General features: G+C 46.3%; 1 protein-coding gene and 1 non-coding gene across 3 annotated transcripts in view; both read right to left on the reverse strand.

Moving 5' to 3' along the window:
* The window catches only part of DPP9 (dipeptidyl peptidase 9), a 46,160-nt gene extending 35,927 nt beyond the window's left edge, over positions 1-10,233 (reverse strand). The window contains exons 1-2 of one of the 2 annotated variants that reach the window (XM_074308291.1): positions 9,981-10,233; positions 7,083-7,172 (exon numbers count right to left, since the gene is read on the reverse strand). In XM_074308291.1, coding sequence (XP_074164392.1) covers positions 7,083-7,138 — 56 coding nt within the window. In that variant the 5' untranslated portion in view covers positions 7,139-7,172; positions 9,981-10,233. The remainder of the gene's footprint in view (positions 1-7,082; positions 7,173-9,980) is intronic. The other variant, XM_074308293.1, reaches the window with a different exon arrangement.
* Positions 10,234-10,569: 336 nt separating this feature from the next.
* Positions 10,570-10,642, reverse strand: TRNAV-CAC (transfer RNA valine (anticodon CAC)). Its single transcript has one exon. It is a non-coding gene; the product is annotated as a tRNA-Val (tRNA).
* Between the last annotated feature and the right edge of the window lie 441 nt (positions 10,643-11,083).

Below are 11,083 nucleotides of genomic sequence, written 5' to 3' on the forward strand. Positions count from 1 at the left end.
TGAAGGGAGGAGCATGAGTAGCCCCATGAATCTGCAAGGCTATTTTCACCAGTCACAGTATCTTAGAGTGGAAAAGACCCTTGAAGTCAGCTGATCCAATTAGAGCCTGAATCACCTCTAGGCCACCTCCCTCAAATGGGCATCTGGCTCTGCTTGAACATCTCCAGGAATAAATGGAAAATTCGCACTCGCATAAAATAACCCTGTCCACTTTCTAAGAGCTTTTGTTGTCAGAGTACTGTTCCTTATATTGAACAAAAAATGTGTTCTGTTCCTCATTACTCTTAATTGGGGGTTCTGGTAAACTGGGTCACTTACAGCAGTGTTGAGATTAACAAATATCTGTCTATTCAGAAGGGAAGAATAAAAAGAAGGAGGATGCTTTACTCTCCAGGGGAAATGTCATGGCCAAAGCATATAGTAGCAGCAGTGTGGCAGCTAACCACTGGGTACCTGGGAACTAGAGCTGCTTCCCTAAGTGGGAGGAAGGGTCAGGTGGCCACTGAAGCAATGCTGAGTTACCGCCTTATCCTGCTTTACTAGCTGTTACTGCACATTTTCCTGTAACCTTAAACACCCACAGAGAGCCACCAGGGTCACTTTTTAAAGGACAAGGTGTCTCTTGCAAGGTATTATGCCAGTGTCAAAGGTATAGAGGTCACAGTTTGATTCTAAATTCTATGACTCAATTTAATAGGCAAAGCCTGTAAAGTTCTGTGCAGTTTAGTGAGAGTGCAGAAATACAAGAAAATAATATCACTGTCAAACTCTTTCCTTCTACCTACAACTGAAGTCTGAGAGTAAACATTGGATTTTTCAGTTCCTCTGAAAGAACAGTTTCTGTTACTGAAGACTGTTCATCTGCAGGGAAGAAAACAATACCTCGACCTTGTTGACAGTTATTACATGCCTGGCAAGATAGGAGCAAAAAAGAAAAATAAGAAGCAGACTTATGCTGATCATCACCCGCTTACATTTTTGTTATTTCCATTTGCCAGAACCTTCCCTTAAATATACAGCAAGGAAGTGTTTCCCATTTAAAGGGGAACTTGTCTGGACTGGAACCCTCACAACTGTTCTCATTAAGCTGTGAGTTTCTCATTACAGGAGGGGTTGGTTCAAGCAAAGGCTAGACAACCGTTCTTCTACTGTTTCCCCAACAATCAGTCAATAGCAAATGTTTACCAATGTACAAAGTTATCACCAAAAGTCCTTCCTTTTTCAAATGGCCTCTCTCTTGTCATCCTGCTCCTCTCAGCCCCATCCTCTGCAGTCATGCCCAAGCTGGGAGGTAAAATATGACTATGTTCTCTAGTCTGGACTGGAAGGGTAGTCTGCAACTCATCCTCCGGTCTCCACTTGCCACCCTCTCTTTCAAGTCTCCCATTCATTTCTCAGTTCCTCATAATCAGGTTTCTGACTCACCTGCAATGAGTTCCCTCAAGGGCCTTCAAGGACTCAACTGCTAAACCCAGAGAGCTTTGCTCAATCCTTTGCAGCTTCTGACTTCTTGACTACCTTCTCCTTCCTGAATTCCATTCCATTGTTCTCCAAGTGTCTCCACCTACAGTCTGTCTAACCATCCAATCTTAGAGTCCCAGTGCAAGGTTATTCATCGCTGGCTCCCCACACCCCATTGGCACGAGGGCTTCCTAGAGTTCTGCCGTGGGCATTCTTTTCTCACTTGACACCCTGACGCTTACAGATTTCTTCAGCCATGGGTTCAAATAGCTTCTTCAAGCAGATGACTTCCAATTCTCTAGTCACAGGCCTCCTTCCTTCTATCATCAACAGCTTTCTTGATAACTCTCTTAAGCTTAAAATGTCCAAAGTAGAAGTCACTATGCCCTCTGACTCCCAACTACCCTACTCCTCTAAATATCCATCTTCAGCACACCTTCAACCTTTCAGTCACCCAGATCTGTGACCTAGACTCCTTCCTCTTAGATTCTCCAATCCCTCACCTCCCAAATCTGATCAATTGCCAAATCTTAGTGAGTTTAGCTCTACGACATCTCCCGAATCCATTTCCTTTTTTCCCTTTCCCTAGCTACAACCTTAACAAAATGGTACAGGATAAATAGCAAGCTAGTCCTAACATCAGGAAGTGGAGGTTCAAATTCCACTTCTGCCGTCTGCCTCTATGACCTCTATAAATCACTCAAATCACTGGCCCTCAATTTGTTCATCTGGAAAATGAGAATAATACCAATTGTGTAACTCAAATAAGATAATGTACATAAAGTGTACACTTACAAATGTCAGAGACTACTATAATCATACCATAACATCCCCCAGTTGGGCCTCCTTGCTTCCAGTCTCTCCCTTCTTCAGTCAATCCCCCCAAAAGGGCAAAAGTCTTCCTAAAGCAGAGATCTGACCATGATTCCTTTTTCAGAAATCTTCAGTGCCTCTCTACCTCAAAGGCTAGTGGACTAATGCCTTGGTCTGGCATTTAATGCCTTTTCCCAACTTGGCTCCCATTACCTTTCCAGCCATATTTCATACCATTCTTCATAAACTAGATGTTTCCACCAAACTAGATGGCTAGTTCCTTCTCAAATCTGAACCTCCATGCATCTGCTCAAGACAGTCTTCAAGTCAAATCAAATTCTCTATTTATCTCTACTGCTCAGAATGTCTTTAAGATTTATTGCAGTGCCACCTAAAGGTTCCATGAAGCCTTCTCTCCTCCCCAAGATGGTCAGTGCTCCCTACTCAATTCTGCTTGTATCTCTAGGAACAAAAGTTTTTTTTAACAGCACAGCATTACATATATGTTTTTATGTCTGTGTTCTGTGAGAATGTTTTGAGAAGTCACTATTTAACATCTGTCAAATTGAACTGAAAAAATAAACCCTGGGATATGAACCGAAGATCTCCAAATTAAAATCACTAAACCACACTACAGGCATTCCTTTAAAACTCATGGATTGTAGATTCAATCAAGGCTGGAAGAAAGCTTGAAGACCACTCATTATATAGATGAGGAAACTGAAGATGGGAAAGATTAAGCAGCTGACCCAGAATCAAGGCTAGGAAGCATTCAGCTCTTGGCTCCTAGTCACTGTTGCACAGACCTGCTCCAGGTCACTTCCCTCTCTACTGCCATCTCTTCTCAGTCTCATTTTTGAAATGGGGTTGGAGCAGGGTAGGAACACATAGAGGAAGATTTCTCACTGATTTTGACATCCTGTTTTACTGATCAAGCATTTTAAAATATCATATCTCATTTGTAAAGAGCACTACCTCATTTGGGCCTCATACCAACCTGAATTGCTATCTTTACTTTACAGAGACAGAAACTCAGTCCAAAGCAGGGAAGTTCAACACAAGATTTAAACAATGAACACTGTAAATGCCTACTATATAAAAATATTGTTCTTGGGCCTGGGGATACAAATACAACTCCCAAAAGCTTACATTCTATTAGAAGAATATGGACAGTCCATAAACATTTATTAAACACCTACTTAGTACCAGGCACTGTGCTAAGGCTGCAAAGGCAAAAAGCTCTTATTGGGGAAGTATTATGCAAACAACTAAGTACATATAAGCTCTAGATTGGATAAATAGGAAATTATTAACAGAAGAAAGGTACTAGCATTAAGATGGACTGGGAAAGGCTTCCTGGAGAAGTTGAGATTTTAGTTGGGATTTGAAGGAAGTCAGAGAAGCCAGAAGGTAGAGATGAGGGTACAGCATGGAAAGAAATAAGAACATAAAATATAATTTCAGGACAGTGACAAATGGGAGATAAGGAAAGACTTCCTGAGGACAGTAGCATATGAGCTGAGCCTTGAAGGAAACTATGGATTCTAAAAAGCAGAGTGGAAGATGGAGTGAATTCTAGAACAGGGAGAGCAGTCTGTGTAAGGCCCATATTTGAGAGATAGAACACTATGAATAAGAAAAACAAGATCAGTCTGGCTACACCAAAGAATATAGGAGGCTGGAAAGGTAGGCTGGTGCCAAGTTGTGAAGAACATAAAATGCCCAAAATTTGTATTTGATCCTAGAGGTAAAAAGACATGGAAATGACTGAGATGATTTCTGATACATATAGGATTAAAGCAGAAGGCAGGAAAATCTCTGATCTTATTCCCATTTCTTATTCCATTGTTTTGGCAATAGTTCAGAAAAAAGAAACATGGGAACACTGGAACTGGAAGAACAACTCATTCTGGTCTAATCAGCTGGTCTAATTCTATAGAAAAGGAAACTGAGGTCCCCAATCCACTTAGATAGTGAGCAGCAGAACCAAGGTTTGAACTCATGTTTTGGGACTCCAAATACAATAATCCTCTCACCACACATGTGTCAAGATTTGCTAAAGCATCTGTCTACTCCAGGTTTACCTTTCACTTCTAGCTTGGATGCAATACTTTCTAAGAATCAGCCCCTGCCAGCTTCTCGGACCCAATCCCAATCATAAATATAGAAGGAAAAAAATCATCGACCCTCAATAACAAAGCCTAGAATCTATCCTCTAAATACATTGACTAAAAAGCCACAAGCTTAAGCATATGAAAGAGAGAAAATATACTTTTGAGTCAGACTCCTGCAGATGGAACATGGAATGAAACCACAGTCAAGAAGCCAACGAAGAACATGACGAGACATCTGGCAAAACTTCCAGGAACCTTCAAGGATGATGCCAGATGTCCCAGCCAGCCAGCCCCGCTCTCTCATCCAGAAAGGGGTTGATCTGGCAAAGCAATATATGTCTTGCCTTCCAAAAAGCAAAAAAAAAAATTTTTAAGTCAACCCCCCCGTCTTGCCCAAAAATACAGTATGAAGCTGTAGGTAAGTGGGCAAGTGTACCTTTAAGAACAGGTCTCTAATAGCTTCTCTCCACGCCCATCCCTACAAAGCCTCCTTCAGCTCACAATTCAGAGAGTTTGCACAGCTTGAGGAATTCAAGCAGATTCCGGTCAAACTAAAGAACTATTCCACCTACAATTCTCTCAACCAATCACAGAAGCCCCTTCAAAGAGGTTGATGTCATCAAACAAATAACCTCACCCCACTCAAGAAAGTAATTTCTAAGGTCTGGTCAGATTTCAGGGGCCTCCGTCTATCTGGGCCCTTTTATAACCAAGCCCTGACGGATCTGAGCATCCACTCAACTTCCCAGAACTTCCTTCTAGAGAGCAAAGGTGAGCTCAGTACTGAGCTAAGAAGTGTGGATTATTATCATTGGCTCCAATTCACTGAATATTCAAACAGCAAAGGAAGAAGGGAGGGAGAAAGAAGTCCAGCAGTCATTCATTATCTTCCTGGGTGTGCAAGGTATTATCCGGCCAGAGAAAACTAGAAGGGGCGTGTCTCACATGGGATGGTTGGCAATGAAATTCCAAAAGGAGAGTCCCAGGAACAAAGTTCCATTGCTACAGATTCCCCCAAACCCAAGACACCAAAAGCACCTAGGAAAAAACTTTTGTCTATCTCTGCCAACAAAAACTGTTCCTCTGTTCCTACCACTTAATTTAGCCCTCAGATAATGATTTTTAGTCTACAATAATAATGAGACACAAAGTATTTAAAGAACAGACCAATCAATATCCCTAGTTGATCTCCCAAAAGTACCTGTACCAGGAACTCATCTAGTCTTCATATTGAACAAATAGATAATCCTTTTCATTTTTCAAGGACCAGAATTGTGATTTTTGTTTGTTTTTTTGTTTGGAAGAAGGAATTTCTGGTGAATGCTCCTTCTCCTGATGCAGAGTGACAGCTGCTCTACAACACATAGTCTTAGAAAATTGCCTGGAGTGCTGCAGCGCTGAGTAAGGCCATAACCAGGATGTGTTGGGGGATGAGCCTTGAAGCTAGGTCTTCCTGACTGTGACCTGTCCTTTTAGCTATAAGCAGAGCTACGGCTCAACTTCTTTGCCCTCTGGCTGCAGCGCTGGAATGGGCCTTAGAAGGGGCTTCCCCACACATCCCACATCAAATCTCTCTCCTCTCCCTCCAAACCTACTTTAGGAAGTAGGAAGCAACATAATAATCACAGATCTCAAGCAGGAGTTGGACAATATTAGCATTGAAACTCCAGGAGGGTAATGGAAATCACAAAGGCTTTGGAGTGAGAACTGGTTCTGTCATTGAATACCTCATTTACTCACTTTACATCTCTGTTCCTTCATCTGAAAAATTTAGGAATTGGACAAGATGATCTCAAAGGTTCCTGGTAGCCCTCAGTCTGCATCCTCTGACCAGTATCAAATACTTCAACAGGGTAGGCACTGAGACAGAGAGAGCTCCATGGGACAACATTCACTGCTTTCCCCCAAAGTTCAGTTTGGGTTTGATAAGCACTGGGAAAGAGGATGTTACGAATTTGAATTCTGGAATGTTCTGTGACATCCTGGTCAAATGTACAGCACATTCCATTCATTATGCCTTATGCACAACAGGCACTTTGTGAATATGTGTTGAACTGAATTGTGCAATTGCCACAAAAAGTCTGGGGCTAGTCTGATGGAGATGGCCACGGCCAGTGAGAACCAATAACAACTTCCCCTTACCAAGGTGTGATTTAGCAAGCATTTCTTAAGCACCTACCTCTTTGGTGCCTGAGATGCAAACACAAAATAGGATAGTCTTTGCCCTCTCAGAGCTTACCTAGTCCTTGGGCTGAGCCAGATAAGATCCACAGAAACACAGGCCCACAGATCGAAGGCTGGTGGGACCTCAGAGGTCATCCAGTCCAAATTCCCTTATTTGGGCCAGAACTAGGCCAGTGGAGGAGCAAGTTAGGTCAACTAGCTAAGATGGGAGTACCATGAGGGTACACCCAGATGGCCTCTTTCTCCCTTTTTACTGCACTGCCTCCAACCCATGAGTATATTCTGATTTTTTTTTTTTTTTTTTTTGCAATCTGATCCAGGAGAAGCACCCATGTTCTGTGTCCAGGTCCATTGCCCCCAAACCATATAACTGTCACTAGCAATTTCCTTTTCCCTGGGGGGTCTAAGTTTCCTCATCTGTATCCCAGGGGATAAGGGGTAAGAGTGAGAGGGATCAAGTCCTTCCAGCTTTGACAATCAGTGACGTTCACAGACAAAGGGGCTAGTTACCTTCTCCAACTTCCAGTTGTCTTGCTTTCCAGGCGTAACCTCTTTACCTTCTGCATTAACTACTCAACACGCTTCTGGTAGGATGGGAACCTAGAAAATCAAGGGTCAGGTGTCAGGGGGACAACAATGCCAGGAATGGCACTGAGAACTTCTCCATGTCTTTTGTTTTCAGGAACTCATTTCAGGCCAATTTCTGAGCCAATGAAAGTCGGAAAGACTTTTCAGACTCTATGCCTGAAACACTATAAAACTGCCAAAATAAGGACACCAGACAGAAAATAAGCATCTTTTCTCTGTGCAATTTTCCCAGCCTCACATGACTCGGGTAGCAGAGCGGGAGAAGCCCTTCTTGGGTTAAGAGGGAAACAAGGCTGCCTGATACAGAGGAGAATCTAAGTAAGACACAGCATTCCACTGTCCTAAGACCATTGCAGGGTTAGATCAGAGTAAGGAAAAGACCCCGGAGAGCAACCTGAATCACCTTTGCAATAGTTCCCCCCCCCCCCAGCTCATTCTGGGACAGTTTTCTCTGTTAAGGAGCTTTTCTTTATGTAAATCAAAACCGTCACCAAGAGTAAAACATGACTGAAAATGACTGAACACCACAATCTGCTGTTTACGAACTGCATAATGGGACAAATCACAACCTTTCTGGGCCCCACTTTAAAAACAAAACAAAACAAACAATCTCTACAAAGGTCTCTTTCAATTCAAGCCAATGAAGAATTATTAAGCATTTATGTGCAAGATTCTGGGGTCAATACAATGCCAGAATGAAAGGCAGTCTCCTGTCTTCTGGGAACTTACAATGATAACTGATAAAGTGTTTTTAAGCTTACGAGACACTTTACACAAACTATATTATCTGGCACGGCTAAGTATACACGTGACAATCTGGGAAGGAAAAAGAGTCACAGCTTTGAATCCTATGAAACTCCTCCAAATCACCCCGACAAGTGAACCGGGAGAAAGTCCACTGCAAACTTCCCCAGCTACTGAAGCCTCACATAATTCCAGCGTAAGAAAGCTTCTAAAGCAGCCAGATGTTTATTACAACTGCAGTCGGGCCCCAGACTCTGATTAAATAAATCTGTCAGTAACCGGGCAGACTTGATCTCCTCCCCTCTGGAGCTCTCTGCAGTCCTGGAGCCTCCTGCGTTACTTCCCACCTGAAAAATCCCTCCACCTCCCAGCAGTGCTTTTGGCTCACTGCCAGTCAGTCCCCTGTTCAACTTGGAGATGAAACTTTCAACTGTCTTGATTCACCCAGAAGCCACTAAGGAGTTTTATCGAACTTCTCAACAAACTACAGAAAAAAGGACCGGTGAAATACGTGGCTCCTTCCCAGTCTGAGAAAGACCTCAGTGAGCGGCTGAGGGGCCGGGAAAGAGGAGACTCCGGGGCACTGCTGCTGGAACTTGAAGGTTCGGTTTCTTTATAAAAGAGATTAGATGATCTCTAAATGCCTCCTAAGCCCTAAATGGAAACATCATAATAGCATCCCAGCTCTGGAGCTGGAAGGGACCCCAGAAGCTATTTAGTCCAACCCCCTTATTATATAAATGGGGAATTGTGAGACCTAACGAGGTTAAGCTCAAGGTCATCAACGGAATGGGAAAGGAAGGCAGGACTTGAACTCCGGACCATGACTGCAGGGAGGCGAGGCTTCACTGACCGGGCCTTCAGGAGGAAGGCGCAGAACGAGTTCAAATCCCGCCTCGGTCACCCACCTGCCTCCGAGCGGAGGGAGTCATTGAACCCCGCTTGCCTGGTTCCCCGGATAAGGAAATGGCAGCGACCCCACGAGAGGTCACTTCCGAGCAAGCGCTTTTCCCACTTTTCCCACTGTCACAACCACGGGCAGCGGGCGCTTCAGTGGTGACACGGCTTAGCCCGAGTGCTGCCGGGACACAAGTTCTTAACCCTGCCTGCCTCAGTTTCCTCAGCTGTCAGATAAGCTGGAGAAGGAAATGCCGACCCCTCCCATAATGCGGCTGCCTTTTCCGTTATACACAAGCCCCTGGAGTCTTTTTAACTACAAAAGAGAAACAGAAAACGATGGAGATGCTGTGAGACAAGCTCGAGCCTCGCAGGGCTCCCTCGGCCCCGCCCGGAGGGAGGCGCTGACCGGGCAGCCGCTCAGGCAGCCGAGGGAGAGGGGGCCAGAGGGGGCCGGGAGGCCGCACGGACTGGACGAGGAAGGGGCGTCTGAGAATGGTGGCTATGATAACAGCTGCCATTCACAAAGCTCTTTATCTCATCTGATCTCCACAGCCCAGGTGAGCAAGAGCCCTTACCATCCATTAGGAGGAAGAAACTGGTCAGATGGACCCGGGACCTGAAGGGGCCTGCAGGAGGCGGCGCTGGGGCAAAGAGCCTGGGAACGGAGACCCAGGGGGGAAGCCCTAGAGTCCGGGCAAGGTGTGCGTCTCACACGCGGGGGAGGGGAGCCCACCTGCCGGACACACACCACGAGCCCCCGAGGGGAGGCTCGGAGGGAGGGGGGTCACCCGCGGGGAGGGGGCCAAACTCGCCCGGGAGACTGAGGGAGGCTCCCCCGGGAGGCCAGCTTCATTCTCGCAGGGCGGAGCGGAGGGGGGCGCACGAGGGAGGTGGAAGGACGGCCACACGGGGAGGGGGCGTCCGTCCCGGGGCGCCTCAGAGGGCCGGCTCACTCACTCTCAGGGAGGGGCCCCACACATTCCTAGAGGACCGCACGCGGGGGCAAAGGGGACCTCACACCCAGGACGTCCGGGAGGGGGAGAAGGGGAACACGGACAAACCGAGCCCCTCGTGGAGGGGAAGGCGGGCAGACACTCCGAGCGGAGCCCGGACCGGGCCGGGCCGGGCGGGAAGGGAAAAGGAAGGGAGGGGAGGTGGGGCCGGTCAGCTCCTCACCGCGGCGGGGCGGGGTCGGGGTCTCGGGCTCCGGCAAGGGCTGGGGGGGTGGCCTGACGGCTCGTCACTCACACCCGCGGCTTCATGGCCCCGGCGGGCGGCCCCGGAAACGGCCGCGGAGGGCGGAGAGGGGAAGGTGGCGGACACGGGGAAACCCGGCGGCTCCGGACCTTTCACCCGGAAGTGGATCCTCCGAGGCGGGGGCATGGGTCCGGGAGGGAGGGAGTACCGCACAACCGCCCGGATGTGACCAATGTAGTCAAGGGGAGGAGCGAGAGAAAAAAAGGAGCCAATTGGGTGATCCCTAGCGAGAAATAGAAAAAAAAAAAATGTTCTCGCGAACTGAGCACTAGCCCCAGAACACTGACTAGAGCATCACCAAAAGGACTGCATTAGAGAGGATGTTGGTGGTGTAGTGGTTAGCGCAGCTACTGCAAAGGCTGTCTACTTTTTCTTATGTCAGTTAAAACAGTAAGGGTTGAAATTCACAATCCTCATATCTAACTTATGTGAGTAATATTATCTAAATAAAAAGTGAAAGTATTTTAGAAGTCAGAATACGACTCCTTTTTGTTTCCAAAAGCAAACGTGTTTCCGCCCGGGATCGAACCGGGGACCTTTCGCGTGTGAGGCGAACGTGATAACCGCTACACTACGGAAACCGACGCCCAGGGTTGTCTTAGAAATTCTTAGGAAGGGGAGTCTGCCGGTGTTCTCTTTTGAATCTCTCCCCTTCTGCAACCGAATTGTCGGAGTTCGGACCAAAGGACACGTGTGCAGAGCCCGCCCCAGGAGGCGCGCGCACTCACACGCCTGGAGTAAGGAGCTATGACCTGGGCTCCAGCTTCGGTTTGTGCTCTCACGCGAACACGGAGCCATCCGAGATCGGAACTATTTAAACTTTTTCTACTCGCGCGCCCGAGTAAACTTTTTCTTTGGCTTTCCGCCCAAGAAATTTTTGCGTGATCAAGTACGTAGGTATAAAAATCTAACATTTACTGATGACAAATCATAAATTTATTTTAAAACAATTCTTTGGGATCCAAGTAATTTTACCATTTCTCAAAGACAAGAGCAAATCGGCGTTCTAATCAGATGGAGAA

The sequence above is a fragment of the Sminthopsis crassicaudata genome, chromosome 1 (assembly GCF_048593235.1).
Source record: "Sminthopsis crassicaudata isolate SCR6 chromosome 1, ASM4859323v1, whole genome shotgun sequence".
NCBI lineage: Eukaryota > Metazoa > Chordata > Mammalia > Dasyuromorphia > Dasyuridae > Sminthopsis > Sminthopsis crassicaudata.